Genomic DNA, 18749 nt, shown 5'->3' with positions numbered 1-18749 from the left:
AACTAACCTTAAGGTGTATTACTCTTCTCACTTTACAGCTTAAACAAAGGGAGGCTCCAAAGAGGATAAGTGACTTGCCCGAGGTCATACCACTACAGAATAGTAGCACCTGACTTAAAATCCATGCTGCCATCACCCACTACTGTGTTTGCTTGCATAATTCCACTGCTTGCAAATATTGAGGTGGTAGAATAAGTTTTATTTTATCCTTTTGTTCTCACGATTTTCCATCTGGTGACCCTCCACTGTCCTTGGTTTTTAAAAGTCTCTTAATACAACTCTATGGGGGGTAATTTGGCAACACCTCTCTAGGAATTTACCTCAGAGATGTGCTCACATGTGCTAGAATTAACTCAATGCCCCACTGTAAGGGACTAGTCCATAAGGGTATGTATGTCTTCACAGTGGGTGTGTGCACATGGTAGAATAGTACACAGCCCTGAAAAGTGAGGAAGATCTTCAGGTTCCAACTGGCAAGTTGTCTAAGGTATCGTATTATGTTAAAAGAAAGGAGGGATATAACAGTATACAAAGTATATGTCTTTCATTTAATTTCCCACAAAAGCTGAATACCTTTCAAGTCTTACATAAAGTGATTATCTCCTGGATGAAAAGATAAAAATAAAATACAAATCAGAATAACAGTGTGGTTTCCATCATTTGAACTTATTTTATTGATATTCGTTAGCGAATAAAATTTTATTGATGTTTGATGCATTACAACACACTTTTTGGTAGTGGTTGCACAATGTTGATCATTTATTTATTTACTATACTAAATACTGCAACCTCCGAATTGTCGTTTTTTACACTGGTATTTCCTTTGTGATGGTGGGTGGCTCCTCTCTCTGAATATATAAAGTGGTCCATTCAGTCCATGGTTTTCATATTCCTTTGTTATTCTACCTACTGCTTTAAAATACATTCAAATAAAAAGATATAACTTCCTTGCAGTGAGGGCACACATACAACAGCAAGGAGAGCTGAAAACATAATTAACCAACACTCTCGTGCTCAGAGAATAAATAGTTTGAAATTATGGGACTCAAGCTTGCTCCTGGGGACTATCTCATGATGGACGTGAAATCACACTCACTCAACTGAAGGTCACATCTTTTGCCAAGGGGGGGGGGGCGGGTAAGGGGGATGCAAAATGATAATTTCATTTGCATGTGATGTTATCCTTCCATAAATGTCTGGAACAAATGGCCACAGAACACCACGACGTACAGTGCAGTCCTCAGATTAGAATAAATAAATTAGCTGCTTAGATTGGAATGCCACAGACACACTGTGACTGGAACTAAAGGAGAGAGGATGTTTGTTTAAAATACGGCACACAAATAATAAATAAAGGTTCAAAACTGAGCTGGCGACGGCAACAGGACCAGGCTCCCTTGTTCATTCACGGTTCTCACGAGCACCCCTATCTGTTCCTAAGACAAGAAGTTGGCACAAGGAGACAAAGGGCTTTGGGGGGAAGAACATATCTTGTGACTACTCTGTTCTGAAACAAGAGGGCAAAATGTGTGGGCATCGAATGGCTGCAACAAAAGACCACGTGTGTGAAAGCACACAGACCAGTCTCGGGCTTCCGAGGAAGGACTGGCACCAGCAGGATGCCAAAGCTTCGTTTCTCCCATGAACCAGTTTGGTATTATGTTTGGTTGTGGTTCTTTTTACTTCTACGGTTGACAAATTTCACTCATCACCTTCTCCCCTATCCTCTTTCCTTTTACTCCTATTGTTAAAATTGACTTGGGTCTGGTCTTGATCAATTTGGTTGTGACACTAGGTCTCAGAAATAAGCTGCTATCTCATTAGTGTCTTGGTGTGTTTGAAACTTGTATTTCGGTGTCTTAGAACCACAGAGAGAACATACACTGTGACTTCCTATCTAGTACCGTTACTTCCCTGCATACAAATAATGGAAAAATAACACAAATCACACAGAACAAACAGGGGCTGCTGCACCGTGCAGCGGAGTGTAAATACATTCTCTTTCGGGTCAGACATCGGGCAAAACATCGAAGGATGACTTCAGGTTGAAGGCATGAGAAGAAAGTCACACTACTGTGAAGCGACCATCCATTGAGGCAGAGTAGTGAAAGTACTCAGAGTAGTGAAAGTAGTCTTCTTGGGCCACCCATAGAAGAAAGAACAGCTCTCCAATCCTGAAAGCTACATCAGCTGCGTGTGGCTGCAGCCAGAGGCTCCTGACGCTCTTACAGGGCTGGCGGGGAGAGGTGCCCAAGGATACCGGGCGGCAGAGGCGTCGTGCTCCGTGCTGCGTGACAGCTCATGATGTGCAGCACGGGCAGCCAGCCATGAATTCACTGGTTCTGTATCCACGGGATAAGAACACACTTGGGAGTTTCAGTGCTTCTCCAAGGAAAGAAAGAGAAAAGGACACCGTCGGCCCCTGCCCCCAGGCCAGCACAGGTAAAGTCCTCATGGGAGCGATGACAGTGCTGGGGCCAAAGAAAGGGCAGGGTGGATACCAGGTCTCCGGGTCCTATGTACACATTTTACAGAGTCTCCCCTCTTCCCCCGTTAGGCACCAGGTTGATTTGTCTAACTCAGGAGGGGATGGACAGAGGGAGGAAGAGGGAGAGCGCGCAGTGCAGCGGGGAAGATGGGGAGGCGGGAGCAAGATTGGTCTCCTCTAGGGGAAGGGCCCCCCTCCCACCCTCACCGTAAGCTAGTTTGTTTGGGGAGCTTAGCACCCATCAAGATGCCTGAGGTGAGAGTCACAGGGGCTTTCATCTGCATGCTGGACCCCACCATGGTGGGGAAGCTGCGATTCCGTCGGATGCCACTGTTGAGCTGCAGCCCGCCGATGGCACTGGTGACAGTGGGGCATCCAAGGGGCAGGCCCTCAGGGACCAGGCCTCCAGGGACGAGGGCCTGCGCTGGGCCTGGGGGCCCACAGAGGAGAGGTCCCTGCTCCTCAGTCAAGGTGGGGACGTGGGCTCGCCCTGAGTTCACCACTTTGGCCACACCAAACCTCCTGACTTTGTCCACGAGGTTGAGGTTGGAGACAGACACGTCTGTCTGGCTCTCACTGCTCCGGACATTCTTCTTCTCCCTCACCTCCCTCAGGATGGAGCTGGCTGGCTTGGAAGCCAGGAAGTTGTCGTAGGGGGGGCTCGTGCACTTGAACTCGAAGGAGGGCGGGGAAGACGTGGGCGTCTGCATAGGCGAGTTGGGTGGAGTGGAGGGGATCACAGCCATCCTGGGGGTGTAGGAGTGCAGGAGGGAGCCCCGGCCAGCCCTGTCCCAGCTCTGGGGGTCATACACAGCCGCGGAAATGCCCCGCTCCTTCAGCAGCCACACCAGCCCCAGGGACGTGCTCATGGTGGTGGTGGACTCCCGGATGTTAGTGAAGGATTCGGCCAGGCTCAGTCTCCGTGGAGTGCATGGTGTGGCCACCGGCGTGGACTTCAAGTGGCTGGCGCTGCCACAAGCTGGAGTCGGGGCCGAGTTAAGGCTGATAGGAAAAGAGAACAGGTCACTCATCAGAAAATGTCCACAAGTACCACGAAAAGGGTCAGTGGCCAGTCTCCTGCAGGGACACAGGGCAGGCCTGGGACACGATGAGAGGACTCTCCCAGCCCAGGCCCCCAGATGCCTCTTTCCATGTCTGCTCCTCCCTCTCACCCGTGGAGGCCCTGGATTTCCTAAAGTGGGGGCATGGTTTAAGGTAACAGGAACCTGGACACAATTCCCTTTGCTCAGCCCTAGAGGGCGGGTATAACTGTTCCCTTTGCAGGTGAGGAAACCGAAGCTCAGAGGTTAGGCGGCTTACTCGATGTCACACCCAGCCATTAAGTAGAAGACCCTGGATTCGAACCCAAGTCTGAGTGGCCCCAAGGGTCACCGTCAGAGGAGAGGGGAGGAAGCCCCTCGGCAGAAGGCTTTCTTTCCCTACCATATTCACTCCAATTCCAGCGTTCCTTCCTAATGCGAACTTCCCTGAGGCACGACGTTAACCAGGACTACGGGATATGAGAATTTTCCCCAGGAATGGCCAGAGCAGGCAGGACAAGCCCAGGTGGAGGGACTGTGGGTGATGGGGAGACTGAGGCTGAAGGTGTACCTCACATAAGAGGCAGATCCCGGCCTCCTGACTCACAGTACAGCACTCCTTCCTCTGCACCGTGCTGCCCCTTAGTCCTCTTCCCGTGGTTGTCTAAATCCATTTTTATGAGTGGTGTTATGGGGTCAGAGGAAGCCATGTCATGTATTAGCAGATCTACATCTGTGGAGCTACCTAGAAAAAGGCCCAGTGGGTGTGTGAACCCTGTGTTACTAAAGGAAAGCAGAAAGATTCCTTTGTCCTCTCATGTAATGCTGAGGGAGGACCCACTATGTTCCAGAAACTGGATCCAGCAGTGAAGGGAGTTAGGGCAGAAAAGTATAACAGAGGGGCAGCAGGGAGAAAGGCATTGCTGTCTGATTAAAAAAACAGGAAAGCCTCTTTTAACAGCTGCTGCAGGGATGGGGTGAGGCCACATAGGCACAGAAACCCTGTTGTTGCTGGACGAGCCACGAGGGGGCAAAGCCACACCTCTCTCCTAACAGTCCTATGAGACCCGCCCCAGTGTCGCCCAAAGACATGGCTGGGGCTGCAGGTGCCCCTTGGAGCAGGCCAACTGGGTGGTCCCCAGGACCTAGGGGACAGGGCGCCCTCCCCGGCCTGGCAGCGGGAAGGCCAGATACCTCGGGCAAAGTACCAACTGGGGGACCGGGCTCTGGAGCAGGTCTCTAGAATGACCAGAGAAGGGGCCCCCTTCTGCGGGAGGGACAGTTCAAAAGCAAATACAAGCTTAGGCAGCATCTGGCTGCACACTCAGATGACCTCGCCGCTGGCTGGTCAGCACAGGGTGAGGAACACAGAACAGGCCCATCTCACACAAGCTCAGGAGTGAGGATGCTGGTGGGGCGGGAGCACTCAGAGAAACACAAGATTAGAAACCACAGCAGATTCCTAAGGTTAAAAGGTGGGTTCTTCGAAAGGCACAGGTGGAATTCTACAAAACGCTGATCTACAAGCAATAGAAGGCCAAAACTTCCTGGACTTAAAATCTCACTTATAGGGCCATTTCTAGGGAGATTTTCAATTTTGTTTCAAGCTGTCATTCTTTCAAACTTGGGCAAAAAGCCTTCTCCTGCTACTGACTGCCCAGGCTTTTCGTGTCCCTGAGAAGGCCCTACAGATGAAGATAGGTATGTAGTTTCAAGTCCTACGGCTACAGTCAGAAGAGCGCCAGGACGCCAGGCTCTCCCTGGGAGAAGCTCTGTCCCATGGTTTTCAACATACTCTCTTCCAAACATAAAGCCATGTGATGGGGAAGCCGGGTTCTCCAGAGGCAGAAAGGGAGACGGAGAAGACAAGCTAAAATTTAGAGATCCCCTTCAGGTGAGAACTTTGGTTAGGCTTGTATTAGTGCTGGCACTTGGCTGCTTGACTGGGGTGTTTAGACAGGTTAGGGGTATCCACTGTCAAGGCCACGTTAGCCAGGCACAACCACAGAGGCACATCCACGCCTGAGTCCCGGGTTAGTGGCGGCCACGCGTGCACACACAGCTACTTCCACGTGGCCCTGCCAGGGCAGGCACTGCTGGCCGTGTGCTCACCCCCTGCCTCGCCTGTGGGCTCACTCTCTGCCCTACATCTCCTCTCAGCTCAACAGGGCATAGGGCTGCTTCGACGTCCTCCTCACATGACCTGCGGAGAGTTATTCAGAGTTTAAGGCGCTCCTTGGGGCGGCCGCTCCCTCCGAGCTGGCCCAGCTCACCTCCCTCCCTTCCTGCTTTACCTTCCATTTACCCCGGCATCTGGCACCATACAGAAAATGGCTGAGGGGGGTCACTCCACCACATTGGTGGAGACCATTTCCCTTTCACTGGAAGCTGTGGGAGCCCTGAAATCAAGATAAGCAGACCACCTCATGCCATACAAGTCCTCTTGCCAGATGGTGCCAACCTCTATCACTTCTTGGAGGCACCAGAGGGAAACAGACCACGCTGGGAATGTGGTTCGGTCTTCAAGTTTTATCATTTCAGTCATTATAGTGTGGCTGTGGTGCGCATTCCTGCAGTCTATTCCAGAGGCACAAGGGCTTCCACAGGACTCAGTGACTCCATTCTGTGAAAGAACTCCATGCTCTACTGGCAAACTTCAGGGGAAAAAGCCAACAGACTTGGCCTTAGGGCCTGTGGTAGTGTCAGCTTCAGTTGGTTAAGGAGGGGCCTAAGAATCTTCCATGGCCAACTCAAAGGGCAATTCAAAATGGTTCCAGATCTCTCTATCTGTGCTGGATCCGAATCAATAAGGGCCTCGATTCAAGGGAAAGATGGGACCCAGAACAGGCGACTACAAGGGCTTATGAGATGCTTCAGATGGCTGGAGTTGGTTTTGCATGAGCCTCTCCACTTCTGCCTTCCTCGACAGTATGTCCTGCAGGGACTGCCCCAGCCTCACCCCACCCTGCCCACACCGGGGCCGGGGCCCCTTACCTTGGCGTAACCCGCGTGAGCTCGTCTGAAGGATGCAGGATGCGACAGGTGGTGAAGGTGAAGGTGGAGTTGGTCTGTGACATGCACTTCCCAGGGTGGTGTGCTAGATCAGGGGAACAAAACATATTCCTTGCATCCAAGTAAACCCAGGAGAAAAGTGCAAACCCAGCCGGGCCCTCAACAGATGCAAGAAGCGAGGAGCTACCTTGTCAGCTGGATCTGGGCGAGGAAGGTGAAACGCAAATGTTCTGGATTGAAGGTGGTCCCTCAAAAACAACCACACCTTTGAGCACTGGTGTGCAGAGCATCGAATTCCAGCTTCCAACCCAATCCAGACAGGGTTCCCCATCAGTGTTCTTTGGCCAGTAGTGGATCCAGTTTGAGGCCTAATGGGCCCTTGGGGGTAAATTTGGTTTCCCTTCTCAGAGGTCAGAATCGGCTTCCTTCTTTTGTTGCTTTATGCTTCTTTTCACGGCAAACAGGTGCCAAACTCTGCCAAAGGGAGAGGAGAGGTGCGGGGCAAGGGGAGGCGCTTGCTACCTGGAAACAGGGCAAGGCTCATGGGGCTCCCTCTTGTGTTTACACAGAAAGGGGCTTGGGGAAGCTGGCTCCACTACTGTCTGTCTGTGGTTGGCAGGGTGGAAGAGGGGACCTCAGCTGCCTCAGCAACAACGTGGCAAGAGTCCCAGAGCCCGGGCCGTCTGCGGCTGAAGCTCTGGGATCAGGTCTGGTCTGACACACAGCATTGTGAGCAGCACCAGTCCCTCCGGGCTGCTTTCTTGCCATCTCTAGGATGTCTGATTTCTAATGAAAACGAGACAGCAACAAGCTGTCCTCTATTTATTTCCTTTTAAAGCTCTGAAGAGTTGTTGTTAAGGCAGCTGAAGACTATGATCTGGAGCAAAATAAATCAGAGAAGCATTAGGAGCATGCATCAGAGAGCTGGTGAGTGATAAGTAATAGGCAATAGAGTCTACGGGAGACATCATGATTGTAGAGGTCATCCTCATTCATAACTCAAACGTAAAAAAAAAGAAAAAGAAAAAAAAAGATGCTGCTTCAAATAGCATGCACAACGAAGCATTGGGATAATGCTCCCACCCCCCCACCCTGGCGCCCCTGCAGCAGCTCAGCCCCCAGAGACCTCCTGGGAGAAATCTTATTAGGATGTCAGAGGCCATGAGCACTCTGAAGATTCAAAAGGTTGTGAAGTAGAATATTCTAGCTCTTTATGGCAAGTTTTCTCTTGGATTTGACAAAAAAAGAAAACAAAACAGAAGAGATTGGTGCCCCAAACCTACGGATCCACTCACAGGTGACTGTGTCTTTAAAAAAATAAAACCCAGAAACCAGATGAAACAAAAAAATGTTGGCAACACACAAATTGAAGGCAGGCAGGACAAAGCCAGAGCACAAAAATGGTGGTGGTGACCAGAGGAACAAAGCTAGCCTGGTTTGCCCATTATGATGGTCTGACCCATCTCTCCATGTCCAGGAAGCTCCCACGGCCACTGGCGTGGCAGCCAGCACCACGGCCACAAGAGCAAGCTCTCAGCCACGGGAGCTCCAGGCAAAGTGGTGGTGGGGGAACACACATAAAAATAGCCTTTATGAATCTTTGTTTCTCAACCAATCAATGTAATGGTTTAGGAACTCAGGTAACTGAGAAATTGCTGCAAACAAAACAAAGAAAGAATAAGCTCTGAAGAAAAGGCAACCAAACAATCACGATTCTCTGACCGCAATGAAGTCTAGAAACAAAAGCAACAAAACGCCTGAGAAAAGCATCCCAAATAACAGGCGTGAGGGGTTATTTGGAAGGGAGGAAACAAAAGTGCAGGAAACAGAATTAAGACAAAACAGTTGAAAGAGAGATATTTGAAAAAATCAAACAAAAGCAAGACTGGATTTAAAATCAGAAGCGTACCCCATTTCAACACATGGCCAGAATCTCAAATCAAAAGGTCACAAATGTTCACTTCCTCCTCCACCCCATTCCATACTGGATCTTCGATTGCAACAGGTAGTGTAAGATGGACATTGTGGAGACACAGTTGCATCAGCAGAAGCAAAACCCATCTTATGCAAATGGGTTTTGGGGACAGGAAAAGGCTGCTAAAATTCAGAAGTCATCATTCCCCAGAAGCAATGGATAGCTTTTAAAAGACCAAGGAAGATCAACAAGTGTCAAAAGTGCCAAAGCCAGAGGTTTGGCCCCTCCGAAATACCACTGGGACGCCTGGACCAGCCAGCTCTCCGCATGTCACCACCGCCTGCCGGGCCGCCGCAGCACCACCCCTCCTTGGGACACAATACAGAGACAGTGAGTGGCCACAGTGCAGCTAAGGGCTGATTCCTAGAGCCCTGCCTGTAGGAGAGACCAATTTCTCAAAGAAAGAGGCACACGACACGTTCTCCTGGGCAAAAGTAGGGGGCTCAGGGTGAGGGCTCACTACTGAAGTCCCCTGTCCCTACCACATGCTGATGCCCTGCCCAGGTGCTGTGTGTTCCCCTCCTGCTGCTCGCTCGGGGCCTCCAACAACTGGGTTTCCTGGCTTTACTGCTCTGACCTCCTGCTTAAATCCTTATTCTTTTGTGTGTGTGTGTGTGTGTGTGTGTGTGAGGAAGATCAGCCTTGAGCTAACATCCATGCCAATCCTCCTCTTTTTGCTGAGGAAGACCAGCCCTGAGCTAACATCTATTGCCAATCCTCCTCCTTTTTTTCCCTTTTTCTCCCCAAAGCCCCAGTAGATAGTTGTATGTCATAGTTGCACATCCTTCTAGTTGCTGTATGTGGGACGCCGCCTCAGCAGGGCCGGAGAAGCAGTGCGGCAGTGCACGCCCGGGATCCGAACCCGGGCCGCCAGTAGCAGAGCGCGCGCACTTAATCGCTAAGCCATGAGGCCGGCCCCTAAATCCTTATTCTTTTTCTCAGTCTGACTGGAGGGCCTCACAGTGTTGTGAGGAGAGAGCAAACAGGTATTAACACTGACAAGTGCTTTCATCACATATTTTATTTAAGAATGAACTTGCATTTCCAAAAAAAAAAACCACCCTAATCCTTTCTTCCTTCCTTCATTTATTTATTTATTTATTGTGAGGAAGATCAGCCCTGAGCTAATATCTGCCAATCCTCCTCTTTTTTTGCTGAGGAAGACTGGCCCTGGGCTAACATCCATGCCCATCTTCCTCCACTTTATATGGGACGCCACCACAGCATGGCTTGCCAAGTGGTGCGTCGGTGCGCATCCAGGATCCAAACCAGCGAACCTTGGGCCGCCGCAGCGGAGTGCGCACTTAACCACTTGCACCACCGGGCCAGCCTCTCCTTTATTATTTATATGTGTTCCTCCTCCCCCAGGGTCTGACACTGGTACAAAATCCTAATCTAGCAAACATAATCTTTAAATGAATTAATCCTCGATTATTCAAGATCTTCTTCGTTGATGAACTACATACCGGTGGCTAGTGTGCAGATTTTTTGTTCTGAGAACACACAGCATGCCAGCACACACCCTTCAGCTAGCTGCAGGTGGGGGCTCCGAGGACTTTATCAGGGCGGGAGTCACCCGGCTCAGCTGCTCCCTGATCTGACCCTGATGTGCTTTCTGTCGGCAGCAGGGGCACCTGGTAAATGGCTCTGACTGGCTGTGCTCCTCTGGGGGCCCGTGACTGGAAAACTGGGTGCTTGGGATCTTGCTGCTGCAGTCATGGGGGTGCCCTGGCACAGCCCCCAGTCTCCAGTGAGTTGGGGCTTCCTCCCTGGATGCCTCTGCAGACTGAGCTGGGGATTATCTGCAAGTGTGCTATGAAGACCAGGGTGACTACTGCTCGGTGGAACGCTAGAGCCTCCAGGGAAGATGGGCCCCTTTCTCTTCCCACAGCCCACTGCTCCAATGGTGAGAAGAGGAGAGGAGCAGAGACAAGGCCGGGATGCTCTGGTGGGGACCTGAAGGACGGCTGTGACTCTGCTAGTCTGGCCGTCCATATGATGTGTACACACCAGCTCATGCATTTCAGTCAATCCAATGGTGCTTTCCTTCCCCCACCCACAGGGAAGAGTAGGCTGGAAACGTGCTGGGAGAACAGAAACTTTCCTCTCTAAAGGCATTGTAGCACCCAGTCCTTAAAGAACCCTCACGTGAGCCCACACAGAGGTCAGAGAGCAGCTGCCCCCACTGGCTTCTATGGGGAATTGTGATGTACATACGTAAAGGCTGCTTGACAGGGGACCTCCGAGGACAGAGAAATGCTGGCTGTGCCGCACACCAGAGCTATTATTTTTGCTCACATAAGTAACTTCTCAAAATATACATTAAAAAATGACAAATGCATCCCAAAACCTTGGAAAAAGGGATTCTCTGCGATGCACTGATAGCCTCCGTCCATATTCTTTTCCCCAGTCTTCATGGGAAGTAGCCAGTTTGTGTTAAATAAACAAAATGCCCCTGGCCTTTTCTCCTTTCCTTAACTCAAACATGTGAAGCCGCTGTCACACGATTAAGCTCTGCTTTGCAACTTCTATAAACTCATTAATCAACACACACACACACACACACACACTCCCCCCCCTTTAATTCCAGTAGCTGCCACCACATCAGCAGTGGCACCCACGGGCCAGCCTTTTCTATCCAAGCAAAAACAAACCTATTGAAAATAAAAGCCATTGTCCATCCAGCTTAAAGGCATGGTTTGAACAAGCCCTGAGAACATCAGTATCCTCTTTTTACCTCTTTATCAGCTTCTAAGGACTTTGTTGCCTTTTGCTCAAGGACTAACCATTGTGGGGGTGGGAGTGGGGGTGGGGGTGGGGAAGGCGGCATATTTTTGCCTGTCAGCTACATGCCCACAAAAAAAAGCAAAAAGAGGCAAACAGCAATTCTTTAGAATTCTTCCTAAAAGACTAAAATATCAGGGGATAGAAAAATGCTTTAAAGACTTTTTCTGTCACTTCTTTATATAACCCTGTCCATGAATTTTTCAGAAAAAAAAGTTCTATGATAAGCTCACATGGGAAAAGAAACCTCCGTGAAACTTTGCCCCGCACTTCATCATTCAATACTGTTTGGGACTAATGTGGCTTTAACAAGAGTTCCTCTCTAGGGGTTGGGGAATCAAGACCTGTTTCAGATACAGTGGCACAGCTTTCTTCTTTTTTTAAAAAAAAATATGATAAAAGTTATTTTAAACTACACAGTGTTACAAGATGACATTTTTAAAGTCCTTAGTTCCAGGCTTAACATGGGCCTGGTAACTCTTTTTCTCTGCTTCTTAAGCATTTCTTCAACAATCCTCATCAGGCCCTGCAGCTCTACAGGAACCCCGAGCCCTCAGTGCAGACATCGGCCTGTAGGCAGGGTTTCTAGCCCTGAGATTTTGAACCACATCACAAGATCTTTTTCTACAGGTATAGATCTTTCTATACAACTTATTTTGGTTCCTGCAAAATTAAAAAAATGTATAAGTCTACTCTTCCCACTACACCAAGCTGTCTACTCTCTGTTTCATCTAAAAAGTACACAATTTAACAGATGAACAATCTCACAGCATCACGCAGAGAGGGCCAGAAATTCCCTCAAGTGGCACCGGGGAGATCCTCTGGAGAAAAAGGGATTTTTTAGAATACTGTTAAAATGTCAACAGGACAAATGCAACAAAAGCCAACAAAGCTGGACCCCACGGCCTCTGTCCTCCTGTCCTTCCTTCTGTGGTGGACACTGACAGGCGCCAGGATCCAGCCAGGCTAAGCTGCATCAGGACCTCTCCCCACAAGTCCTCTTGAAGCCAGTTCACGAGCGCACTTCTCCTGTGCGTCACTAGGCGGTGCAGCTGGACACCTCACCCAAACCTCAGCACCCACCCTGTGCTCCCTCAAGGGCCTCTCCACGTTGAGGACACCTACTCCTCAGCAGTCCACCTGGGCGACCCTAGGAGCACAGGAGGGCTCTCCTATGGTTTTCAGAGGTGAGGTTGCCATAAAGAAAGTGCTCCCACAAGTGGGCTTCATTTGGGAAATTTTAAGCAGAGTTGACTCGACTCTGTTTCTGAGGAGTCAATTATCTCCTTCTTCATTCATTTTTCCACTTCCGGGCTGCAGCTGGCCCATTTTGCTCCAGTTTAATACGCATTCTGATGCAAGAGCACAAAGACTGCGTTAGCATCTCATAATCCAAGCGGGTGCGAGCAGACCGTCTGCTCTGTCCATACAACCAACTCCTGTAACTGCGACAGAACTAGGGCTGAATTGAAAAGTCTTCCCATCAGAGTGGGAACTCGTCGTCAACTCTCCGTGGAGACAAGAAGGAACTTTCCTGAACCTGAGAGTCTGTGAATCGAATGTACCAGAACTTTACTTCCAGATCCATCAGGCCCCCACGGCCAACGTTTCCACACAAGCCATCTGGGTCCTGCTTCTGTGATGGGATAGAAAGTGCAACAGGATGCGGGCTGGTGTGGCTTTGCTCAAACCCTCGAGCCGAAGCTGGAGTAATACTTGGCTCCCGAAACTTTCCGTCTGGCTCCTTTCCTTCCGAGCTGTTCCCTTCCCTTTCCTTGCTCAGCCACTGCTGCTAAACAGAACCTAGACCTATGTATCAAATAAGGAAGCTACAAAAGAAGCGAATTCTTGGCTTTGCCTGTGGGGGCCCTGGGGCTGCAGCTTCAGGGGAATTTCAAGGGCTGTTTTGACCAACTGTGGTTTTTCCCTCCACACTTACTTGAGGATCTCAGCCCCAAAGATGACACAGCCCCACAGCAGGGCCACTGCCGTCTACACAAAGCATGGCAGCCTGAGCCTGTTCTAGAATATTTCCCCCACTTGAAATGGTCTCCAGGTGTATGAGATTAAAACGGACCTTCGATTTCTTCTCTCTGTGTTGTGTTAAGCCCACCTCTTCCTCCTCTTTAGGGACCAAGGCATCCAAAATAATTCAACTGAACTGTCCATCCAACTAACCACCTACCAACTTAACTGTGTGACTTAAAGCTCGATCTCAATCCCTTACCACACGCAGGCTCTTCCCTACACATAAATACCTAAAATTCAGAACACCGACAGTACAAGATAATGACTATTTCTGATAAAGTATGCTTTCTATATGAATTAAAACATAAAATGTCACTGAAATAAAGTAAAACTATAATCTAAAAATTGTTGTAAACAATCCGTTTTAATCATCTAAATTATTTACAATAAAATAACATGGAATCATCCTTTTTAAGACAGGACTATAAAAATCAGCAAATGATGATACAATAATACATTAAAATATATTAATAAATTTTTTTCAGTAACCAAAACTTTTTCTCCATGAGATAGCAGGGTCTAGACAAAAGTGTCTAATATACAAGTCTTCCCAATTTCCTCCCATCAGTCCACTTGCAAGAAAAAAAGTTAATCACCTTCTGTCATCCAAGTTTCTCCCTATTAAGTCTTCCCAGGCAGATGGCAGCTGGGATTGTGCTGTTTGGCAACAGAAAAGCCTAATCATTGAGGGTGGACCAAGGCAGGGACCAGACCAGCCCAGATTCAAATCCCATGATAGAGATGCCCCAGGCCTTCCTGCTGAGGCTTATCTGTCTGCCTGTGACTCCGACTGTGTACATGGTGCCACCTGGGGCATCTGGGATGGACTTATTTAGAGTGATATGCTTCTTATGTTCCAAGAGTTCAAAATGGTCCTGTCATTCCCAATAGAGAAAAAAGACCAAATCATTGTTTGCGCCTTTCACCTCTGCATTGAGCTTTTAATAAGTCTTACCCAGAAAACAAGCTGAAGAGAACTCTTGTCTAAATGATCAGACCTTTACTAAATTATCCCCAGGAATCTATATAATTCTTTTTGATCACACACTTCCAACCTGACCCCTCTACAGTTTCCAACTGCAAATCTGTGTGCCTCTCCTCAAATAAAGTTGCTGGGATGAATGTGCTGCAGGCTTGAGTAAGGAGGGAAGAAGCAATAAATATGTCTTTGTTTATGGTAAGGAAAGTGGTCAGGACTTAGGTCCTCATAATTGGTCCCCTCTTCCTCTGTCCTCCGAGACAAGTTCTTAGCTGACTTGATAAGCTTTGTACAACTTCTCAAAGATGCACCTAATGGTGCTTCTTTCAAGTCACAGGATTCTCCTTCTATTCTACCTGTAAGACCACAGGGAGGGTCCTCACACTTGACAGGATGCCAACCTCTCCAGCCACAAAACTCAGCAGGCTTTGTGCTTCCTGTCCCACTGTCTGCATTCCAGATGGTCACTGGTGCTGATAACAAAGGGAGGTAACGATACCGCAGCTGGTGTCCCTTTCTTAAGTGTGAAGATACTAAATAACAAACATTTTCATTCCATTGCAAGCTTCATCTGGTAACTTAATTGTTTAAAAAAAAGAGTTAAACCATAAGTAAACCTACATGCTTAAAAAATCCTTTTTACTCAATGATACTTCTAAAGTTTACATCGAAGAAAAAGGGAAAGTTGGTCCCAAATGAAGTCCCTTGGCCACAGGCCCCTGAACTTCGCCAGGGGACGGGAGACGCCACCACAAACCTCAGCTCTCTGCTGCCTTGTATTTTATGGGCACTGTTGTGGCCTCCACAGATGAGAATTATGAACCACAAACATGAATGTCTTCTTCTTAAACCTGGTGACTAGGGAATGTCATGAGGATGACAATATTGGGTTAATTCATCTTTTTCTGGGTCTCTCCCCTCATCCCATAAGAGCTTCCTTGTCTTCTCAGCACAGGAAGCCAGGAGGTCCAGGAAGTCTGGGGCAAAGTGCAACCACGTGACCCCATGATCCCAGGGCCCTGAGCACAAAGCTTTCCATCCCAGTGGCGCCTAGGATGTGGGTAGTTCTGCGAACTTGTAGTCATGTCTTTAATGCTTGTTGAGGGGAGGTTCGGGGGGAAGAGACTGAGCTCTTCTTCACATTCATGGAGACTCCTGTCTCTGGAAGAGCGTACTGACAGTCTCTTAGGGTTTGTTTGATTAAGGAGTATTGCTAAAATACTTTTTAAAAATCCACTTTGAACACATGCGTAAGCTGGAAAGAAAATATATATAGCTTCATTCAAGTGAGAAAAGTGAAAAGGCTGATCTATCAAGTGTTGTCTGAAATTCTGAACACTTTCTGGGCTTCTTCCTATTTTAATACAGTGTGTAGGTAACAGATTCTCTCATTCACCTTCTGAACGATCCAGCACTCATAATGTCCCCTAAAACTGCCCGACTCAGCTCAGCTCAGCTCAGTTTGGAAATCCCCAGGGGACTCGAGAATCTGCCCCTTAGACGTGGGGAGAGACCCGTAACAGGAAGAGGGGAGCCAATGTCCTGGCGGGGCAGGGGGCAATAATCCACTTCTTTTTAGCAGCCTTTCCTGCTCCCGCTTCGAAATCCCCGCTGGGCCATGCACCTCCAAGATGGGCAGGGAGCTGCACCCATCTGTTACAAAAAGGAGGCTCAGACTCCGTGCTAAAAAACAGAACAGCACAATGGGAATGCTTTAATCGTCACCCACACAGACGAGCGGAAGCTACAGACAGAGAGCCACTACGGATGGTGCTCGGAACAGAGGTGAGAATGGCCCAGAGCTCTGCCTCCGGTAAAGGTGCCAGGTTTACAGGACTTATCGCAGTGCCCTCACCAGACCCCTCCTCCTCCTCCTCCTCTGTGGCCGCTGGCGGCTCCTGCATCTCCTCTGGGTAAGCCTGAGGCCGGCTCGGGTAACTTCTGCTGCCTGAGACAGTCACGCGTGCTCGGGACCTCTCACCTGAGGTCTCTGGGTGCTGAATTGGCGTGGAGGTAGCTAGGCCCGGGAGGGAAATGTGGTCACCTGTGTCGTCTTCTTCAAAGTCGTTAAGGCAGTACACTTCGTCCAGGTCAACGTCCAGTGTCCGGAAGCCCTTGGTGACCACACCGGGCCTGGGGTCCAGGATGCCCCCGAGGTGAGGCTGGGCCAACTGCTGCCAGTGGTGAAGGGTGGCAGAACCTTGCAGGAGAAAGCGCAGAGAAGGGGGGACAGGGAGAAGAGAGGGTTAGGATGGAAGTCTAAGCTGACGGCTGTTCACCACCCTCAAAGTGTGGAGCGTGAAGCCCAGCAAGCCCCGAGCTCCACAGGTGGACGCCGGTAGGGACACTGGTGGAGTGGCCTTCGCCCCTCCTTCTGTGCAACGGGAGCTAATACCCTACCACACCCAGAAGGGGCACCAACCTAAGGAATCAAAAATTAATTTTTTTAAAAAGTAAATTAATGCCATACTGTGTGCCAAGAATGTTTGGTGACAAACTATTTTAATCAACCAACATCAACCCCCAAATCCAACACAGAATCACTTTAGAAATAGAAGAGGAAAAAATCAGCAAGACAAGCACACAGGGGGGCCGGGGCAGGGCACGTGTTCTGCTTCTGTGCCAAGTACACACTGCTAGGCACAGGGAAGACACAGCAGAGGCACAACAGGACCACGTCAAACCAACCCCAGGACCCACATGAGAGAGGAGCAAAAAGAAGTTCAAGTAGCACACAGAGAAAAGTGGCAGGCACCACTGTCACCTCCTTTACTTAGGTTTCTGTATTCTGCCAGCAACCTTGAGAGGCTGCAGGTCTGGGGAGAGGAAATCGGGCTAAAGAGGGGTGATTGAAGGACACAGTAAGTCCACACAGAGGAGTGAAGCAGAGGAGCCAACCTCCTCGGTGACACCAGACCCCAGGACTCAGATGACATTGTGCAAGATCTATAATAACACCACCTGCGTCCCTGAGGACCTCAAGGTGTCACAGGTGCTCACAAAGAGAGGCGTTCCAAGACCGAGTGTGCTTAGGAAAGCTGGGTTAAGAAGTGCATTTACTGAGGAGCATCTCAGAACCTTCAGTATGTCCCATGTGCTGGGATCCTGCCCAACTTGTGGGCCAGAGCAACCCTTCCTCCCCTTGGAACACTTATTACACCTCTTGTGGCCCTGGTATTACGTGTGCACGGCCTGTGGGCTGGGCGTTCTATCCCCATTCTACAGAAGTTAGCCACACATATGAACATACCATACTCGAGAGAGGCTCTGAGAGAGGTCCTCAAGCATGGGAAAGCAAGAGCCTTCCTGCACAAACGGCCTCCCAGACAGTCACCACTGGTTTACAGAGGGTGTCCGCTGTTGGGTGGCCAAGAATCCCTCCAGGCTGCCAGGCTGCCCTGGGGAATGGCAGAAAGGGGAAGCAGCGATGCTAGGAGCCAGCAGCTCAGGAGTCAAGATCAAAGAGAAAGGCAGGAGGGCAGGTGGTGGGGTCAGGGAGCAGTCAGGAATGTGAAGGAGATGTGGAGGACCTGCGATCATCAGGCGCTCCCGACCCGCTGGTGTGCCCAGTAACTGCACCACCTCCAAACACCGCAGGGGAGTGACTCCTCAGGGGACAATCTCAGCCAAGGAGTCTTGAAAGGACTTTGTAAATAGGCCATTTCAAATCTACTTAAAAGAGAAAAAATTGTACACACTGCCAATACAGGTTTAGAAGAGTTCCTAGACACCCACTTTGAGGCCTGTCCCAGGTTTAAGTGTGCACAAGTTCACTAGAACCTACCGAAGCTGAATCTATTGAATATAAATAGAAAACGTTCTAAGTGCAAAAGAAGAAAAGAATAAAGAGGTGTATGTAATGAAAGAGGGCATCGCATACCTGCTCTGTCTCTAGGTGGTAAGATACATCTAGAGAAGTGGTTCTCAACCAGGGACGAATTTGCCCGCCACGGGACATTTCGTAATGCCTGGAGACATTTTTGGTTGCCACAACTTTGGAGGAAGAGGGAACGCTAACGGCATCTAGTGGGCAGAGCCAGGGATGCTGCTATGCATTCTACAATGCCAAGGACAGCCCTCACAACAAAGAATGATCTGGCCCCAAATGTCAACAGTGCCGAGATTGAGAAACCCTCACCTGGAGCTGTGGTTCTTAGTTCTCAGATCCTTTGAGAATCTGGAGGAAGTAAGTGATAGACTCTATCCCCAAAGGGAGCTCACATGCAAGTGACACTGTGCATAAACAGCCAGGACTTTGCAGACGTGCTGAAACCAGTTCATGGGATCCTGATTCCCAGGTGCCACAGCATCATTTTCTAAAAAAAGGCTGCCCTGCACGGAGGCATGCTTAGATGGCAGCTTATTTTACATGTATCACATCAGCTGACTCCTCAAAACACCCCATGAGGTGAGTAGTATTACCTACACTTTACAGAGGAGGGA

The 18749-nt window shown here is 49.3% G+C and overlaps 1 protein-coding gene across 12 annotated transcripts in view; it reads right to left on the bottom strand.

Moving 5' to 3' along the window:
* Positions 1-527: 527 nt before the first annotated feature.
* Positions 528-18749, bottom strand: part of TRAK1 (trafficking kinesin protein 1) — a 115660-nt gene continuing 97438 nt past the window's right edge. For 5 of the 12 annotated variants that reach the window (XM_014790916.2, XM_014790890.2, XM_087430789.1 and 2 more), the window contains 3 exons: positions 16162-16506; positions 6523-6625; positions 528-3490 (listed from right to left, as the gene is read on the bottom strand). In XM_014790916.2, coding sequence (XP_014646402.1) covers positions 2692-3490; positions 6523-6625; positions 16162-16506 — 1247 coding nt within the window. In that variant the 3' untranslated portion in view covers positions 528-2691. The remainder of the gene's footprint in view (positions 3491-6522; positions 6626-16161; positions 16507-18749) is intronic. The other 7 variants (XM_004419553.3, XM_087430786.1, XM_087430790.1 and 4 more) reach the window with 2 other exon arrangements.

The sequence above is a fragment of the Ceratotherium simum genome, chromosome 5 (assembly GCF_057802395.1).
Source record: "Ceratotherium simum simum isolate JZ-2026a chromosome 5, ASM5780239v1, whole genome shotgun sequence".
Classification (NCBI taxonomy): Eukaryota; Metazoa; Chordata; class Mammalia; order Perissodactyla; family Rhinocerotidae; genus Ceratotherium; species Ceratotherium simum.
Note: the sequence above shows the minus strand (reverse complement) of the source record. Positions and strands in the feature narration are given on the sequence as shown.